The 20,868-nt window shown below is 44.1% G+C and overlaps 2 protein-coding genes across 2 annotated transcripts in view; both read left to right on the forward strand.

Moving 5' to 3' along the window:
• Positions 1–17,238, forward strand: part of luzp1 (leucine zipper protein 1) — a 46,106-nt gene extending 28,868 nt beyond the window's left edge. Inside the window, exons 2-6 of the mRNA XM_052085358.1 lie at positions 4,481–4,830; positions 4,904–7,121; positions 7,285–7,871; positions 7,951–8,103; positions 17,000–17,238. Of these exons, the coding sequence (XP_051941318.1) occupies positions 4,675–4,830; positions 4,904–7,121; positions 7,285–7,871; positions 7,951–8,103; positions 17,000–17,200 (3,315 nt within the window). The 5' untranslated portion in view covers positions 4,481–4,674 and the 3' untranslated portion in view covers positions 17,201–17,238. The remainder of the gene's footprint in view (positions 1–4,480; positions 4,831–4,903; positions 7,122–7,284; positions 7,872–7,950; positions 8,104–16,999) is intronic.
• The window catches only part of dync1h1 (dynein, cytoplasmic 1, heavy chain 1), a 343,117-nt gene that overhangs the window by 271,399 nt on the left and 50,850 nt on the right, over positions 1–20,868 (forward strand). The gene's annotated exons all lie outside the window — the stretch shown is intronic.

The raw sequence follows: 20,868 nt of genomic DNA on the forward strand, positions 1-20,868 counted from the left end.
TTCTAAATTGCTGGGCCAAGACCAGAGAGAGTCTGCCAAACTCATAAAAGTTTATAGTGCGGAGAAGTCAAACAAACCTAATCCATTAGGACTTGTAAAATAATCAAAAGCACGTAATTGTCTCGGATTATTTGTACATGTGTATGTGTTCAAGTATTTATTTAAATGTGGTTTATGTTATGCTGACAGGGACTGAGGTATTATCACAACCGAACCGGAACTGGAATAGTGGGTGTGAAGATTTAACACCTCACTCCTCCCGCCCCGTTGCGATGGATGGGGTTTTCCGACAAGTACCGTACCCCCCACCCCCTCCCCGTCCCAGTATAGACTGGTGTTAACTTTGGTTGTGCTTCGGTGTTAACTTTTTAATGGCGAGTGTGCAATGATACAAATCGCTTCCAATTCATTTTTTAACATTTCTTCGCACACAAGACTTTACCGACTGTAAAAACAAACCAAAAAATGACCTGGGACATATTTTAATAATCGTATTCCTGACGTTGCAATGTTCTTCATATTTTTCCCCAAACATGTCCAATTTCGAGCGATACAGGCCGTAAGTCATCTCTCAGTATCATTGAGGAAAAATAGTTACATGACAGCACAGAAAACGACAAGCCGAACATTATGGGCTACCGGTTTTCACTTTGTTGGAAAAATGCGGGCCAAGCACCAGCTCGACACCACCTTGTGGCTTCCATTGCTGCGCCAGCATCCCTAAACACACACACACACACACATTTGCAAGGACTAACTGGCAAACATCCTGCACATGAAGACGCGGTGGAGGTTATTTTGCTTGGACTCTTTATTAACCACCATCTTTTAGGCAGAGCAGTTTGGAACCCATAAGTTGCTCATGTCAAGTGCAAGAGCGAGTGGATTTTTTTTTCTTCCTTTCCCTTCTGCTTTTGGTGGGGAGAACAGAATGTACAAGAAAGGCGGTGGGCAGGCAGGAAGAGAGTGGCTAAAGCCTTAATGATATGGTGTGTGATTGTAACCTTCGCGTGTGCATGTTTCAGAGAGAGAGAGAGAAAAACATTTGACTTTCCAATAAGTTTTATTATCATTCCCCCTCCTCTTGGGAACATCAATATCCGACCTGTGGTAGCTTTTATGTGTTTTGATTTGTCAGAGCCCAGTTTAGTTTGGTGCAAGACAGTGCAATGTAGCAAAGCGTACTATATTTGGAATCATGGTTTAACATTCCACTTACAGTTTGAGGAAAGCAACCAACTGCAGCGCTTAAAGCCTGCGGATGTTGACTTTTCTGGAACCCGCTCACTCTTGAAATTACTTTTTTGCTGCTTTCGATTTTCCTTCCCGCCGCCTGTGTTCACGGTGCAAGCTGAGACGGGGTTTTCTTTTATTACAGGGTGTGAGTGTCTAATATCAGTCATACACTCATTTTAAGATCCAATTGAAATTAAGTTAATTTATTGTGGAGCAAATATCAACAAGATTATACACCTACATTTTTTTTCATGTGGTTGACTCGAGACTGTGCAATTCCACTTGTTTATAGGGATGGGCAAGTACAGGTACCAAACATCGCTATCTTGCCGATACTCGCCTTATTTATGTGGGTGTTGCAACACCTACCTTTACTCTTTTTTAAACTGGTATCAGCGGACTATGTCAAATGCTTTAGTAGCTAAAAAAATAAATAAAACATGGACAGTGAGACACAAACGGCCGGACTTCGGACACCCCTGGTATAAGCCATCAAGCTCTCCCTTCTCTACCATGAATGCAGTTAATGAGGGTCCGGCCCCGTGATAATCATGCTTCAGGTATGTTGATTGGTTTGGCAGAGGTGGGCCCTTGCCAGAGTCGTTTTGCACGCGCCGCTGCCCATAAAAAGCGCCCCCTCGGCCGTGCTGGTGTGCGTGTCAGAGTGAGATGCTGGGGAGAGATGAGGGAGGGAGCAAAGGAGGAAAGAAATGAAAGAAAAGGCACAATGAGACGGGAGGTAGGCAGGACAAGAATCATTGCTGTGGATGTCTTCATTTAGCTGGACTTGCGTCCAGAAATCTTAATCGAATGAGCCTTGAACTGGTCGTCGCCAATTTTTGTTCGGAGAACTGGTTCTTATTTTGTACACGTTATGGAACAATTGTTCAAACTGAAATCTGTCAACTTCCCCTGCAAAGGCATTTTGGACCTCTCCATGCATTCTTGTTGGGTCCAACTGCCTCTAATGTGTTCTGAGTTTTTGCGCCGTATGCCAATGACATGCTTGGCGGTTGTTCAAACGTTGACATTTCGGCATCCCGCGTTTCACTAAAACATTGTCCAAATTCTGAATTGCAGGACTTTTCAGGATCATTTGATTGTAGCGTGATCCTCAAAGCATAAGAGAGGTAACCATAGGAGATTTTTCTTTACTTGAGTAAAGGTAATTATCTTGTGGTGCTTACATTTTCCCAAAGCTAAGATTAGAAAGTGGCTTACTTCTGGTTATATTTGGGATACTCAGAGGAGCCAAGTTTACTTCCCGGCGACCACCTCACCAAGACAACCGTGGAAAAGCAGACATACGTCTCAGTCAACGCTCCAGTGTTGGACAAGCCCATGCGAGACACAATGATGCCATTGACTGTGTTTCGACGTCAGTTGGCCCGCTGTCTGTCCAACCTTTTCCTCCTTTGTCTTTTTTTTTTTTTCGGACCGCTTCCCCAACCCGGCCGTGCGTTGTCATTTCCTGTCTTGCGCTCCAACCGTGCGCCGCTCGCTAAAACAGCCAAACCTCCATGAAAGCGCGGCATAATTAGAATAAAAGCCTCTTTGCATTACGGTGCTTTGAGCCCGCCGTTGTTCTTTGAGGGACGTAATCGGTGCCACATTGACTTTTCAAAGTGCTTGGTTTTGTCTTCATCAAGATGTTTAATAAATTGTGCACCGAGTACTTTTTTCCACCCTAAACGAACCAATGGAAAGTATATATAAAGTAATTCAGGAGTAAACCCTAATGGCAAACTTGTCGTGCCCCATGATGTGGGTTGATTGCCGGTGAGAGATCTTACTTTTTTTTCTCTTTTTTTTAATGGAGCAGCACAAACTGTTTTAAGAACAACATCAAACAGCCTTTATTCGTAGTGGTTTTAACCCTTTGAACATGAATGAGGGGGAGACACGAAGGGGAGGTTGCAGACGAGTCGATAAATGATGATGTGTGCAAATGTTCTGTCCTGCCCTCGGGCTCATCTCCCTCGTGGTCAATAGCGGCGCCTGCTTAGCAAAATGGAAGGGGGAGCAATTGGAGGAGGAAAACTCACCACCTGAAACATGATGAGACAAAAGCTCAAACTGTTTGATTTATGGAGGCAACACTGACAGGCGGCCTTTTGTGTGCTACTAATGTCATGCTGGGGACGTATGTTGTGTGGAGGTCAGAGCATCCGATGACCTCTTTTGCACTACACAATATCGTTGATGCTTTTCCATCGACAACATGAGATACGACAAAGCAGAGATGGCGGACTTGAATTGAGTCAGACGTAAGGTGCCAATTTTTTAGGACTTGGGACTTGCTTGGCTAAACTGTAAGGAAACTCATCTTGATTTATTCATAAGACCCGACTTGACTCAAGCTATGTGACTTGATAAGTTTACATTACTTTTGAGGGTCTTCATTTTCAAGCTAATGTGCCATTTGGTTTTTGAAAGATACATTTTGTTGTGGTTTTTTTTTCAATTTTCTGAATTTAAATATGTATACCTTTCATCTTGTTTTCTTTCAATTATATATTCCACCAGGGCTCCGAATCACGCTAACACCAACTTATTTTGTGATGCATACGTCTTTCCTGTGCACTATTTTGAAGCAGACTGACTTGAGTCTTGCTTGATATTATTGCCACAATGCGCACATTGATCATGTCCGTCAAGGTGGAAGTGAGTTGTGGGGGAGATTAGTGGGGGAGATGCTGTGATGTTGACGTTGCTGTGGTAATAGATGTGTGTTAGCGGGGTTATGGAGAAATGCCGCTGTCAGCAGAAACACGCAGGCGAGCAAAAAAAAAAAAAAAATCAATGTTGCAGACAGCAGCAGAGAGAGGTTGTATGCGTGCGAGCAACCTGTCCGGGCATGTCAAAACCCCCATCTACTCACACATATTGAGCCCGCATCGCAATTTCTTGTAAAAGGACAAAACAAGGTGAACCGTGAACACAGTGCTTCAATGACAAAGGAAAAGAATTGCACAGTATTGTATCAGCACGTGGCGAATAAACTGCACTGTCCTTTAGGCTAAAAAGAAATTGCGCATCTCATTTGTGTTGCACCACTAACTGTTGGTCTATGATTGGGTTGACATTTGCTTCATTTTATGTCCTTGGCTGTTCCATAAAAAAATAATTGGTGCTTAATGTTTTTTGTTGTTGTCGAGCTCTTCAATCTCACTCTTGTTGGTGTCATCACTGCTTATTCGACCATCGTGGACTAAAGGGTTTTTTCCTTCTCTCCCTCCTATAGATGACGAATTCATCTTGTAAACGCCAAGCTGAAGGAACCGTAAAGTCTTAAAGCACCACTTGCAGAAAGTGCAGCGAGACAGACCACGGATAGATTTGAGCCACCTTCACAACGCCCATTGTTGAACTTAACTTGAGATCAACACAACACAAATGTGGACCTTTCCAAACACTCAAATAACCTGAAGAAAACACATGACGCTAGAAACACAAAAAAACGTTGTAGCCATGTCTGACATGACACATCGCCACCTCCGGCACAAGCTACAAAGTCTCAGTAGACGGCTCGATGAACTGGAGGAAGCCACCAACAAGCTGCAGAAGTCTGAAGATGAGTTGCTTGACATTCAGGTTAGTAACGGTCGTTAACGATGTTTGCGGCAGACAACTAAATGCATCAACAGGTAAATTCTCTTTCCTACAGGACAAGATCATCCAGGCAGAAGGCAGCAATTCATCCTTGCTTGCCGACGTCGAGGCCCTGAGGAAACGCCTCTTGAAAATCCAAGGTAAAGATGAGGAGGTACGCAAAGCGGAAGACCTCTGCCGTACCGTCAGAGAGAAACTGGAGGAAGAGGAAAACCTAACAATGGAGCTGAAAACTGAGATCGAACATCTACAGCGGAGGATGGCGGAACTGGAGAAACTGGAAGAAGCTTTTGGGAAAAGCAAGTCAGACTGTAGCCAGCTCTGTCTCAGCCTCAATGAAGAGAAAAACTTAACCAGGAAGCTCTCAACCGAGTTGGAGGCCCTCAAAGCACGTTTAAAGGAAATAGAAGGGTCGGAGGTGAAACTGGACAAAGCGGAGCAAACTTTAGCGGCGGACCTGGACAAGCTTAAGGGATTCTGCCAGGCTTTTGAAAATGAGCATAAGAGGATACGAGAGAAACAAAGAGAAGATGAGAAGATCATTCTCAAGCTGACGGAGAAACTGGAGCGTCTAGGCATGTCTGTAGATCCGGGTTGTGCAGACTTCATGAGGTCGAGAATTGAAGAGGAGCTTTCTTCTACAGGCATCCACACCAGTAACTTGACCGGACGCAAGAAGAGCCTCGACTATAACATTGGCCTGCTGAATAAATCAGAAAATCAGAAGAACAGTGGCCTTGCAGGGTCAACCGAGGAGGACAACAAAGTGAAGGAGTTGACACAGGAAGTGGAACGGCTGAAGAACCGCCTCAAACAGCTGGAGATTGTGGAGGATGACTTGAAGAGCTCAGAGTCAAAAAACGGAGAGCTTCACGAAAAGTTCCAGATGGAACGCGACCGGGCTCGCCAACTGAGCGAGCAGGTGGAAGAGCTCAGGACACAGCTGTGTAGCAAAGGCGGAATCGGAGGCCACAGAACTGGTAACGTGGATAAGCAAGGCAACGGAAGTGCTAACTTCTGCCCCAGCAGCCCTGCCAAGCACCTGGAGAATGGCAAAGCGGAGAATGAAGAGATTGCAAAGGGAAGTTTCAGGCAAGAGAAGCCCAAATATCGGAGCGCTGCATCGGTCACAGAGCCCGGCTCGCCGAAGCACCGGGTGAGGGAGTTGTCTCCTCAGCACAAGAGAGAAACCAAGCTGAGAACTAAAGAGCTCGGCAACTCGGAGGAAAGTTCTGCGATGTACCTTAATAGAGCCATCAGTCCTGCACACAAAAGTAGGAGGACCCCCAAAACCCCAAATGCGCTTGTTTCATCTGATAACGGAATCAAAGACACGGGCAGAGGAACTGAGGAAAAAGCATACAAGGGAACAATGTACAGCTCTTTAAATACACCGTCCAGTGATATTAAAAAGGTGTCTGTTCTTAGTCGCTACCCCCCAGCAGCTCATGACCACAAGCCCCTGAGGACAACTCACAGACAGAGTGATGGGGACACCAAAAAGAGCCGAATGGAAAAAATGTCAAAATTGTACGGCGGCAGTGACACGGAATCAAACAACTCAGATGTTGTGCCCGAGAGCAGTACCGCTGCACTGGAGAAGGACACGGAGCTCACCTCGGACCAGGAATCGATAGACCCTGTTCAACATTCCGCCTCTGTCACCACCAGCCTTTCCAAGGCTAACGGATCCTACAAAGCTTACAGATCCAACGTCAATCAACTGCTGCCAAATGACCAGGGGTCGGAGGGACATTCCTCTGCTTCAGAAACCGAGTCGACTGGTTCAAGGCCCTCAGAACCGGAGACTGTGAATGAAACGACTACTACAACTCAGAGCGGTTGGACTGCAACCTCGAGATATTCTCGCTTTTCCCAGGTCAAGGATTCACATTCAGAGGGTTCTTCCTCCAGGAGCTCATTCGACGAAGAGAAAGCACATTTAGCCGAGGGAGGCGGTAACGCTTCATCGGGGCTTGAAGTCCAGCGCGTTTGCAGTCCGCGTGAGGCGCTGAGGTCTAAAGCGGTCATCAAACCGGCCATTGTTGAGATCGACAGGAAAGAAATGATGATTTCGGAGCCCCTGCCCGCTAACGGCAAGCCCAGGATATCCACCAAACCCACGTTGACCAACACCAGTAAAATCACGAGCAGTATAACAATCTATCCCAATGACCCGAGCTCCTCCAGAAACAGCAGTCGCAGCAGCAGTGTGTCCAGTGAGCCCTTGTCCGCCAAGGAACGCCACACCTCCACCAGTAACTTTCTCATAGGTAAGTTGACCGTCATTCAAATCACTAGAGTCCCTCCCTGAAGTTTTTAGTATCACCACAATCCAACAGTGCCGATTCAAAATCTGTGTTTTATTTAGAAGTTTAATTTTATGTATCTATGTACTCAGATGTCGAATTCATTCTCGCTTCTTTCACTGGATAGGCCCAAGTGGCGAACACCATGGCAGCGTCTCGGTCCCTTATGAAATCTCCATCCCCAAGAGTGAGATCACAATGCGGTCAAGCCAGGACCAGGACCCTGGATCAGATCACCACAACGATTCCTCATCCAAATCCAGACTCCACAGCACCTCTAGAGTCGAAACAGCCATGAGGCACACGGCCTACCAACACAGCAGCGGCTTTAGTCGCCATTCTCCAGACGCTACCTCTCCTGACCTCAACGACACGGATTCGGCCTTTGAAAGCTCTAATAGCAGCACCACTTTCACAAGTTGGCAAAACCAAAGTCTTACACAGTACTCCCAAGAAGAGCGTATCCCAGACGCAAAGAATGTAACCGTGAGAAGCACTTGGAAGAACAAAGACATTGCATCCGATGAGAAGGGGAGACGAAGAGCGGGAGGAAGGATGATTACGGAAGGGGGTTCTGAGGATGAGGCCGAAAGCGCAACAACGTGGAGGGCTTATCTGGCAACAACGGTCGACTCAGAGGACTCTGTGAGCCATGGATCGAGAACTACCGGGATTGTTTCTGCTCTCAGGGCAGCCAAGCCCTCCTTGGCGGCTGTAAGGCCTTTTAAAAATTACCATATTCAGACAAGCTGGTAGTCGGCGTTGCAAGACTGATTCGTTTGTGTTGTTGCAGATGAGCACGCGGACCGTTGACAAAGACGCTGAGGACTTGGCGCTCCATCGTGGTGGAAGTGCCAAGTTGGAAGCGGGAGCCCTCGGAAGGACTGTGTCTCACGCGCCCGTCACCTCTCAGTCGTGGAGCCGCCCATACTCGCAACGGCCACAGGTACAACTGATGACTCCTGACCTGCTGCTACAAAAATAAATGAGAGGAGCGATATGCTAGATTCAAGCAAACATCAGTACATTAAGCCACCGTTTCCACCATTTTCTGCTACTTGAGTATTAGCTCAGCGTGCACCAGTCTTGCGTTCCCACACGGCATAAAACGGAAAAGGGTGGGACCAAAAGTCACAGAGGGTGGAAATGAATGAGCTGTTAACAACTGGAAAAGAAGGCTTGAAATACCTCCAAGAGAAGAAAATAATTTTCCTGTATTTGTGCGCGCCACCTGCAAGATGTGTGGCATCAACATGCCTCTATTTTTTTTAATATTGGTGTGGTTTTGCATTCATAGTTCCTTTCGCTAATGACCGCAGCGAATTGAATTTTATGTCAGGGGAAAGTTCTGCGGCGATAGTAATTGCTTATCGAGTGGGCTCCACGGCTCCAATAACATTTCTTTCTGTCAGAATGATAAAGTAAGCTGGGCTGGGAAAGAATCTTGTGTTTTCTTGCTTAAATTAATGCCAAGCAAACATCAAATATACACTACACTGGAAGAGAACCATTCATCACCGTCGGTCCAATTTGTCCAAATATTTCATAGAACGGTATCGTAGAGGATTATCCATTTATGGATGTTGTCTTGTCACAGCGGCGGATTTTAACCGAGGAAACGCGACTTTAAAATCTTACAGCGAGGAAATATTCCACATAGTCTGGTATCACATTTTGCATGGCAAGGAACTGGCCTTCGAGCGGGATTACTCACAGGCCAGCCAGTCCCTTGTGGGAATGTAGAGATCAACAAGAAAACCTCTAACTGAACCTCCAATCATTCAAAATGACACTTTCCAAGCCCCCGCAAAAAAAAAAAACCCTCGCATGCCTACATAATGATGCTGTTTTGATTTAAAATTGCATTATGGTGAAACTATGGTACCAGTCATGGATAATGAAATGAAACTTGAGAGAAAATGTGTTTTCACAAGGCACCGCTTGGAATTCTCTAACAGGTCCTCGAACACTACGTAGAACCTTTGCATTGCATACAATGACAGAGTTGTGAGCTGTTGAAATACTTGCTCATGGTTGGTTGCTTGGCGTAGAGCTTGAGAATTCATTTTAAAGAATACAAAATAGGAGGCATTGCTAAAATAAACCATCCTGAGATCAAGACAGCGAGTTGTTTGACACTCTACACAAATCACGGCAAAATAAATAAATACAGTGGTACCTCTACTTACAAAATTAATTGGTTCTGGAAGAAATTTCTTCACTCGAAAATGTTGTAAGTAGAGACACGTTTTCCATGTAAATGCCCTAATCCGTTACAAGCCGCCCCCCCCAAAAAAAATTCAGACATAAATGTTTCTGACTGCATCAAAATATGTAACAAATACATGTTACAATTAGATTATTGCACCTTAAATGAGAGTTGCGCATAATGTAAAATACAAAGAAGTGATTAAATAATAAAAATGACGGTCATTTATCTTTTAACTGCGTCCTCATCGTTTTTTTGCCCTCATTAGTTCATGTTCTCCCTCCGAAGTGGTTTTTGCCTGGTGTTTTGTAAAGAACTGATCCAAGGATGTTTGTTTTTAACGATCCTTCGAAAATGTCCAAGGCAAACATCCGCATAGTGAGCGATCGCCCGACTTTTTCTGGGCGATTCACATTTACGTAAAACTATCGGAATGCCTCATGGCCTGAGGGGCGAATGACGAGTACGCTGCATAGACACATACGGTAGCGGTCCCTCTTAGCCAATGGGATGCCAGGATGATGCTCGGTAGTAGCCAATGGCAAAGCAGCTATAAATAAGTGGCGTTCAGAAAACTCGGAGCTGCGAGTGGCACCAGACACTGTATTTTTACCTTTAATATTTTCGTAACAAGAGGCGATATTTTCCTGTTAAGCCGTTTCGGAACTTGAAAATTTCGTGTGAAGAGACGTTCGTAAGTAGAGGTACCACTGTACGCGAATCACCTAAAGGCAGTTTTGTTGGATATGCCTTCCGTCTGTACTGTGCCTTCATTTTAGTCGAATTTCTGTCGGTCACCTGGAAGACCGACGTATCAGCACTCCCAGAAAAAAAAAAAAAAACTTCTGCTTTGTATTTGGGGAAAATACATATTCAAAGCTGATCAAATACAGAACAGCCACTGGTGTTTTTGCTATATATACTGGGAGCATAGATAAGCCCACACCGCACTACCCCGACACTGGAAACTCAGCTGAGGTCTGCCATCTCCAGCCAGACTATTAAACTCACTGTCCAGGGGACTTCTTCCCCTCCGTTGCTTCACAGAGTCAAGCGCAAGTATAGAGCGGTCTGGAAGCCCACCACCCACTCTCGAATAATTAGCTATTCAAACCATGGAAGATTGAAGCACTGTGGAATCGACTCTTCAAGATGTGGAATTCTGCCATGGGTCAGGGTCCACCTCATCTTCACTCGGTGGCCTTGGCCGCGACTCTTTCATTACTTGGACGCTGACAGACACATTGTAAAAGCTCCGAGGCAATGTTTTCTCTTTCACTTTGTCTCCTCTTACTGACCCCGTCTAACATCAGTCATCCTTGAGTGGTTACCATGGAGCTGCTTTCAGAAAGAACTTTCAGAAACACCCCCCTGCCCCCGAACCCACCCGCCCCCATCCTGCAGCTCAGATGTGGTCATTCAGCACTGACCCGACGTACCGCCTGCCTCCTTCATTCAGCGTTTAGTCAGTTGTGCATTTAGGGAATTTCCTAAACCCATTTGCTTGATTTGCAGCCTCGATGGAACCTCGTTCATCCTGATTTTTTTTTTTTTTTTTGTGGAGCAACAAGTGGTCACTTCATTTGGAGAGTGGCGGTTAGCGACACAAATTGACCAGACTGCAAGAAAAACACAGTTCAAATGATGGTCATTGTTAGTCTTCTCGGCATTTCTTTTAGTACGGCCAATAATGTTTGGCTTGGATTGCCGGCGCATTTTCAGTGGTCTGTACTGTGTTCAATCCCAAGAGGTTTGGATAAATACAGCTGCAGTCAGGACAGTGGGGGGTGGGGGATTAGGATGTGATTGCGGTGTCAAAGGTTGACAGTGGAGGCTTGTATTATTACGAGGCTTGCGTGGAGACCCCATGAATGCATCCTAAACTGACTTGATTGGTGCATAATAATTTGCTCCAAATCAGCGCAATTTCCATTGTTCCAGACATACAGAACGTCTGTACATTTATTCTTTGGCCGTGAACCAAGGAGGAAGGAAATTTCAGATATCAGCTTGCTGTACCCCAACAAATCAATCGTCATTCAAGGAGGAGACAACACTTCATTGCTTTTGAGTGGCTCGCAGTCAGCCTGACCCGAACAATTATCGATTATCATCCATCCAGCTATCAGTTTTCTGATCCACTTTATCCTCACAAGGGTCCGTCTTTGGACACCCTGAACCGGTTGCCAGCCAATCGCAGAGCACACAGAGACGAACGACCATTCGTCTCACACGCACACTGAGGGACAATTTCGAGTGTACCACTAACCTGCCGTGCATGTTTTGGGAATGTGGGAGGAAACCAGAGTACCCGGAGAAAACCCACGCAGGCACGGGGAAAACATGCAAACTCCACACTGGGGAGGCCGGATGACCTCTGCACTGTGAGGTCGACGCGCTAACCAGCCTCATTGATTATCAGGCAATTTTTTTTTTCGAGTTTAAAGCTATGACGTTTACAGAGCTGGTCTTTTTTTTTTTTTAAGGGTGAGGATGAGCCATGGCTGCCTTAAGGAAGAATACGTTTTGTGGTGCTCTTAGTCGTTCTTAGTCATCTTCCACAAATCAGCAAGTCTCCTTCTAACTCACAAACAGATGGTCAAACAAACACAAATATCACGTTCTATTGAGTGACATTACAGTTCTAATGGACTCACGCAGTGTTTTTGTTAAAATAGCAAATTTAATGTTGACCTAAGACTTTCACACCAAATTGCCCAGGGACTGGCTCCACTTTGAATGGTACATGAAATTCAGTAAAGGCATCGGGAAACCTCATTATGCTTCTATGAACGAGATCTATTTTGTGACAGCTAATGAGAACGGCACCCAAAAAATATATATATAATAAATCCCGTGTTGAGTCTAAAATCAGAGGCGAGGTGTACTGTGAACGTCTGCAATACGACACGGCAAGCAGGCCGATGTCGGTCCGACCACAAAAAGCGCTTCAAGGTAGCCTTTGAATTAACCTTTATCCGGACTAATCAAGCGTGACCACCGATTTTCTGACACGTGTCAACTGAACTCTAGAACGGAGCGCATTGGAAGAGGTCATTTCATAATTTTGCTCTGCATGGCAAAGTCATTCTTTAAAAATTGCATGTGAGACAAAGGACAGACAGGTTTGAAGTGGCGATGTAATTGGTTCCGCAGACGCTGAAATCTGCAGGCAGCGCGGATCACTTGCCGGACGCGAGTTGTACATTTTTCCTTAAACGCCTCAGTACGTTCATTGAGGCTAGAGCACGCTTTCCCAAATTTGGTTAGGCTACATTTCAACAATGTTCCCAACGGCAACGGCTGCCCAGTTTCCCCAGAACGTAGTGCGTCGTGGGATTTTGTCCATTTCAACATGATTCCACGTTAAATGTTTTCTGGATAATGAACATGGATGGGGGAGAAAAAGGCTTCAAAATCCCAAATACTCGGCTGATTGTTTTGCATTTGCATTATAGCGTGTCCTCCAATCGGGGCTTCTGTCGCTGCCGCCATTAGTGTAAAATTAGCGTTACTCTCCCGAACCAAAACTTTATGAACCGTAAACCCTTAACTCATAACAACGAATGCAGAAGAAATGAATTGGACATTATGACCGCTACAAGAAATTGCCTGATGGCCAGTAAAATGGCTTACAGCATTTTACATTGAACCCAATAAAACACATTTTAGGTCCCGACCCCCAATTTGGGAAAGCCTAATTGAGAGCAGTCTGCCAAGTTCATTCCTAATAAGCCAGGCTGACTTGAGTGTTTTCTTTGTTGCCAGACGCAATTTCCTGTTTAAATTTGCCATTTCGTAGCATTCATACACGTGAACAGGAGCCGCTATGTGTGATGACGCCAGAACTTGGTCAGTGGCTGTACTCTGCCGGGACACATTAACAGCATTTATAGCGGAGCTGACGTTCCTCTTCGCCAAATATTGACTCAAAGCCACACGTGGACAAGTTCTCACACTCGCCAACCGACTTTACTTTTGCCTGAACTGTAAGAACATTTATTCTGGAAGACGTGACATTTTATTGTCAAGCGAGGAAAATATGTGTCTCGCCGAGCTCAAGTGGGGAAGGAAAAAAAAAAGTTGTTCAATGGAGTTCCCAGGTGGCAAACGTTGTGTGACTCCATGCGGCACAGACGTGAAGCCGTGTTCACTCTGCAAAAACTCAAATCCAACCGACGACAGATACCTCAAATCCAGGCCAAATATGCTTGTTGTTTTTCGCTACATGTAATTTGTCTTACCAAGTTGCCTTGCTTCAAGCATGTTTTTCCTTAACTCATTCAGTACCAGCCAGTTCTGTACCAAGTCTGAAAAGACATTTAAAAACGTCTTTGGGAGTGAATGAGTGTTAGAGGAATCTATGAGCTAAATTGTATCATGTTTAAAGTTTCATTTAATCTGGACACATCTAAACGTTTGGGTGCGTATCCAGCACCCCCAAATTCCTTGTGCACAAAGCTGGAGGGCTGTTGAAGTCCACAATTAGCACGTCAATACAGGTGGGCGACCACAGGGGAGAAGGCGAAACTCGGTCACAAAAAGGGGAATGAATAATTCGGGAACAGCGGTTGAGCAACAAAAGACGAGTTGAGAACACCCGTCGTGCCCAGGCGACATTGGCCATCCGCAAAGTCTGCAACATTTTAATTCAATGTAGACCAGACAGAAAAGGCGCGAATGTACTGATGGTTCAAGTTTGAAACAGGTAACCAATCAGTACCGAGGGCCGGACCGGGGGTGCGGCATGCAAATATCGGGGGCAGTGTTTTTCTTGTATTTTGCATATGTTACAATAAAATGACGAACTCGCGGAGGCGGGACTTTGAGTGTGATCGCGGAGCAACTAACCGTCGTTCGATCTCAGAGGTCCACTTCCGCCTATATCGAAGACAATTTTCTTGTGTGCCGAGTCGTTTCGCTAACTTTGTCCGAGAAAATCTCTGACAATGAGTTAAACGTAAAGTGTTACAACTTGTTGAGATTTTACTACTAGTTCTGAGTACAGTTAGGTTCAATGGTGTAGGTAGTATAAATGCTCTCTTTTTAAGACATTGGTGGGAGTTTTGAGGCTAGCTCAAGGGTGGGCAATTATTTTTTGCATAGGGCCACATGAGAACCAGAAAATATTATAGAGGGCCGGATCAAAAGGGTGAACTGAATTCAACATAATATTAATTGGATTTCTTCATTTAAAAATCAGTATTTTGCATTTTTTGGCACGTTTTTCAGACTTTAAGAGTACATTATTCCGTTGTATTGAACGGGATTCGCTTGACTTGGCGCTACGGCGGGCTTCCGTATCGTCTCCACCTTCCTCCCTATGCTCTGCAACTTCAAGTAACTGTGCCACCTGACGTTGAAATGCCTGTCATTAAAAGTCCAAATGAAATGAATGCAGTCGCTGACATCGAACCTTAATTGTGTAACAACCTTCGGCGGGCCGGATTAAAAAGACCAATGGGCCGGATTTGGCCCGCGGGCCATAGTTTGCCCACCCCTGGGCTAGCTGTCTACTTTTTAAAAGATCCTGCCAAGTGAAACGTTCCCCCTTCTATTTGCTGATCATTTTGATGACGTTAAATAATGCAATGGAATCTCAGACTAGGAACGTGATTGGTTACGTGGGTCTGTTTGCAACCTGAAATGTTCATAAATGGAGGTAATCTTTCCCAATGAAATGAATGGAAATGCAATTAATCCGTTTAAGCCCCCAAACTATTTTTTTTGAATAATTGCGAAGACAAAATAAATATAAGACAAAAATAAGTGAAAACACGCTATTTTAAATCAATAAAACACTTTTTAAAAACATGATAACTATTTATTGCTGAATAACTCAGGAGGCGAACAGGAGAGCAGGACGACAGCTCCTCCATTGAAAAAGTCTTTCATAGTAACATGGGGGAAATTGTGATTTACTGGATTTTTTTGGGATCATAAAGCACTTGAAAAATCTTTTAATTTTGTCAAACACCTTTAATTCCAAATTCCTTCCTGTCACCTTCGCGTTCTCATTCTCAGGGTATCTAATCCCTCGCAGGTGTACATCTTTTCGTAACACTGTAACGAAAACTCCTTCCTGCTTCCACTTCTACTAATCAATGGTTGCCCTGTGGCACCATGCTGCCCCTCATAGGCCACTCGCGGTACTGTGACAAAAACGATGTATCCTTTTTTGGGGGGTCATTATGAGTACCCGATAGGATTTATAAGTGCGCAGTTGCCGATTATCCGTCAATGTGTGGCGTCTGCCGCATTTTAACCCTTTCATGCACCCTGTAACCTGACAACATGGTAATAAAATACATACAATACAATACATCCCGATTTATAGTCATGTCAACTGTCATAACCGCTGTCCCTGGAAGGGTTAAAAATGAGTGGAAAATGTGGGGGGGAAATCTGTATTCGCAGATTTTTCGCTTGGTGCAGTAAATGTTTGCATTTGTTTCAACAAAAGGGCTGACACTGATTTTTTTTTAACAGCCTGGCATTCCTTTTCCTTCACATTGTGTAAAAGTGTTTTTCCGGTGTTTTAAACACACCACTTATTATTCCAAACGCAACGCAAGCCCCTTGTTGCTGGCAGTCCGGGAGACCGTGAAGCCATTTTGGCTCACAGCTTGCTGACCATACAAGGAGAATATTGCCACCCTAACGTTTCCTCCCCTCAGCGACTCGGAGCAGGAAGTGACCGCAACGGGCACGCCCGCTCCGTGTTCTTGGCGGGTGACTTATTTCCTGCCTGTTGCGCTCCGCGACACAGCGAAAAGCAAGTCCAGCGGGGCTCGAGTCAAAGCCAATTAGCCTGAATGCCGATTCAAAAGGCCCTCCCGAGCCATGAAACCAACCAACTATAATTACAGTGCTGGAAATGACTGTAAAAGTCTCACTTTGCAAAGGTCATTCGGTGTTGTGGATGTGCCCATGTAGCCAGTAAATTAGAAATCTCTTAATTTTGAGCCGTGTTAGGTTTTTTTTTTTTTTTTTTGAGGGGAGCTTGGAGATTTTTTTTCTCACAAAACCGACTGGAGTTTTGTTTTGTTTTTAGCATATGCACGCAAGTATCACATCCTTACACGTCTGAAAGACACTTCCAGGACTTTGTCGGCAGTGGAAACTTTCACATCAAATACGCTAGCGGTGGGAATTCATCAAGGAAAAAAAAGTCCCCAAAAATATGAGCATTATTTTCTGAACAAGCCAGCGACGTGCAATTTTTTTCTGTCTTTCTGCTACGAAATGGGGATTAGCATCATAGAAGTGTTTTTTTACAACTTCAAAGGTTGCGCAGAAGCGATCAAGTTTAGCCGGGGTTGTTAGAGGAAAAACTTTTTTTTTTTTAATCAAATAATATTACTTTTATTTATTTTTTCCAGCCAATGTTGTAAGATGATTTTGAAGTGATATGAAACCGTTTGTGGATCATAGTTTGTAAGATTTTTATGCGTTAATACTGCAAATAATGTATATTTCATGTTTTCAAGCAAGCGTTCTTTCTGTTCTTACACCACTGACTGACAACCCAAAGTATCATTTTCGGTATCATGGTAAACTATATGTATCGTCAACCACATACTATAATTTTCTCACCCACTTTCGTTCTACTCCCTTTTTTTTTTCTCCCCAGGGTGCAAATGCCGACAACGTCTCATGGAGACAGCACCTTTCCGCCACCAACTCCGTCCCCGCGGGGAGCTCCTACGATCGGTCGCCCAAGACCACGGGCTCGTCGTCCAGAGGGGAGCAGTGGTCCAGTCGAGGTCAAGCATCAGGAAAGAGCGGCGCAGGCGGCCGGGTCTGGACCCATCGCCAGGCTGAACAACGTTAGCACAACTTGGGGGGCGGGGGGAGCCAGGTAAGAAGAGCTCATCGAGATTAGCCATTAGCGCATCGATAATACTTGCTTAACCCATTTGATGGGTAGCTGTTGGATGGTTTTAACAAATTCTCTTCAATTTTTTTGGGAGGGGGGGCAGTGGGGGGATGTCATACAAAAACAAAAAAAAAGGAAAAGTCTTCAAACATTTTTTTTTCCCTACCTTGTTATTTTTTTCTAATTTCGCTGTCTTTGTTTTTCTGTCAGATGGCCAGAATAGGGATCATCATGCAGCAGCATCTCCAGCACACTGGAGCTTCGAGAACAAGCAGAGACCACAAAACAAACCCAGCTATGTTTAAAAAAAAAAAAAAAAAAAAAAAAAAAACGTAACGTATAAGATAAACGTAACTGTGACCTCGAATGCACATCAAGACGCAAACATTTCCTCTTCCTCTCCTGCACGGACCATCGCGGAGGGAAGGCCTCGCTATCGCACGTTATCCTCTTCTGCTTGTTTGGATGTATTTGAGTCACCTTGTAGTCATGACAAAGGAGAGGCACATGCGAGATCCATATCAAGCCCGTCACGTCATCTCACAACAAACCGCTGAGTCATGCCGATACTTGACAAAGGATGCTGATTTTTTTGTTTAGTTTTTTTTTTTCTCAGTGTGACCAAAAAAAAAAAAAAAAAAAAAAAAACAGGAAGCGAATTACTTTCCCATCTGAGACTGTCTTGGCATGTTCCGAAGCATGCCCTTGTCCGCACACGTACGCACTCTGAATAAAACCTCTGGGGAACCGAGAACACACGATATGTGTAAAGATTTCTGAGGAGCTGATATAAAGCTGAAAAAAAAAGTCCGATTATGCAGAACTTCTCCTCTTTCAAAATACGTGTCCACAAAAGGTTCCCCACCAGCAACTGGAACGGTTTCTGTGCTTGGTCATGATTACACACAGTAATTCTCATCCCGTTGTGTTATCATTTTTCCATACCGCTTTTCTGCTTCCTCTTTCAAATGCAATGCACGTGAAGGGGAATTTGTTTGTTTGTTTAAATCTTTCATATACTGGATTTTTCATGGTGCTTTTTTTAAATTTCCATCTGTCCTCATTAATGCTTTTGAGAGACATTGCATCCTGAGTTACCAGCAGACTGTACTTTTTGCACATCATCGGTGACCGGGACGCAAATTAGGCAAATTTTATTCACACGCTGGCCAAATTTTGAGTTTAAGTGAAATTTGAATGGACGTGAAAATGCAAGTGGTGGCAAAGTGGATTTTTAATTTTTTTTATTTCTTTTTTCGTAATGAAAAAAAGTCCCATGTCAAGATGTCATCGTAGCATTTCACATAACAGTGATTCCCTCACTCATCGCGGTTAATAGGGGACCGAGACCCTGCCGCGATAAGTGAAAAACCGTGAAGGAAGGTTGCCCCCCCCCCCCCCCAAGGAATTTTTGTGGGAGTGTAGGCGAAGAGACTTGTTTTGGTGGCGTATCTTTCTCTTTATGCTCTGACGGTGTAGCCTGAATAAATAGCGAGGGTTCACTGTCCATCCGATTGCTCTGAAACACACTTGCGGTAAGCAGCATTCTTTTGAATGGTGACTTTTCTTTCAAAATTGCATATGAATCGTTTTTGCCATCCAGAAAAAGCCCCAAATCCGTTTTTGTAATTGAGTTGTCCAGGATTCTTGTGAAGAGCTTTGGGCTTTCCGTACAAAGTGCAAAATCTGGTCTGGATTATTTAAGGTAGCCTCCTGGTGACAACGTGATTTCCCACCAATAAATTGGCAAACCCTGGTTACCTTTATCTTTGGAGATTTTGGGATGGCATTTTTTTTTTCTCAGGAACATCCCAGCTGTAGACGTCCTGTTTTTGGTCTTTCGAAACTCCATCCACCTGCTACTTCTTTACAAGCTTCCAAAAACTAGCAACACCATCCGCGGTTGTCCAGGATCATTTTTTTTGTCTTTTGTATGACATCACCTGGCGAGGATTTTGGTTCCGAGCTCCCTCACTGATTCCTTCCTTACCTTCCACTATGCGAAAGATTTTGTCTCAGGAGGAAACCAGCCACTGGTTTTCCTGACGGGGTTTTGAGGTTTTCCAAACTCTATCTGCCGTTCTTCCAAAATCTCAGATCCAGATAAAGCCTGACGTCCATGTTTTTACTTGGACTTACTTTTTATTACTTGTCCAAATTTCTTGCGAAAAAAACGTTTGCTCTTCTGTCCAAAGTATGATTTCACCGCGCGAGGATTTCTTTTAAGTAGGACACTGGTGACGCATCCTCAGATCCCACTGTTAAATGATCGTCTCTTTACTAGCTTACATTCGGGATGATCTTTCGATCCCAGCTGTCGGAAACTTTTCTGACGTGCTTGAGGTTTCTGAGAAGTGGCCAAGAAACTCACGGCCAGGAACGTGAATCTTAAGAATCAAATTCGTTATTTTAATCATTAGGTTCATAGACTGTAGATTTTGAAAAAAATATATATTTTTAATCGCAACCTGTTGGCACTGGTGCCTCATATGTCATGTTTTTTGGCAGTGTTAACGGTCATCCAGGAGATTGCTTCTCCCACAAATCCTCTTGTGACATCTGTACAAACATTTTATTTTGAACTAGACTTAAGATGTACTTGTTTTTTTTTCACCCTCCCTATTGTTCTTAGTGGGTCATGGTGTTACTGGGTAGACTGTAATCTGCACTTAACCAGCACTTAACTTTTAAGATCTGCAATGAATTATAGCCCCACCTTCACTGTTTGTTTTTTGTTTTTGTTTTTGTTTTTTTTTTGCTGGTCATAACCTGCAAATATACCCGTTTTCATTCAAACTTTCATTTCGTCACATCAAAGTAGTTCTATATGGAATGACTTTTGGGCCCCCTGTGTATCTTAGCCTGTGCCAAAATCATCCCGCCATTTTTGTAGTCCAGCTGGATCGCCATTTTATTTCTTTGTTCGAAGAAAAAAAGATATCTTATTTTGGAAACGTATAGATTTTATTTAAGGTAAAAATCATGTAATTTTGTAAAGTGGGCCTTATTAATGGAATATATTTGTCCATCTTCGTTTTAAGAACGATATATATATATATTTGTTGTTGTGTTGTGACACACTCCTGGAGAGTTTTTTTTGTGTGCGTGTGTTTAAGTTCATTTCTCACAGCCCGGGGAGAGGGCGGTTCCCATTCATGTTGGCCGTTATTTTCAGGGTTTGTACGTCTTCTGCTGTTTGTGGTGCCAAAGAAAGAAGCGTGCACGCAAATAGGAACTTTAGGATCGTACTATCAATCAAACCGTGGGCCGGGGTGTATTGTGACGTTTTGATTCTTTGTGTAAATTCACGTCGTGCGCAGACATATACATTTAATTACAATAAAAAGGCTTTTATGAGTTTGTATGAGCTGCCAAAGCGGGGAGGGAGAGAGGCAGCTGTTTATAGGTTTTTTTGCACCCCCCCCCCCCCCCTTCCACCTTATAGACTTACCGGTAATCCATTTTGCATGTTTTAACTCTCCTGTGGCATGTACGTATACTGCCAACTGTACAGCAGACCATATATATTCTAATAAAAAGCAACCATTTGTAACACGCTGAGTCGGAGCAAATCTCTTGCTTTTTAAAAGCTTTTTTTTATTTTCGCTTTCGTTGGCAGGTTT

The sequence above is a fragment of the Hippocampus zosterae genome, chromosome 14 (assembly GCF_025434085.1).
Source record: "Hippocampus zosterae strain Florida chromosome 14, ASM2543408v3, whole genome shotgun sequence".
NCBI classification, from domain to species: Eukaryota; Metazoa; Chordata; class Actinopteri; order Syngnathiformes; family Syngnathidae; genus Hippocampus; species Hippocampus zosterae.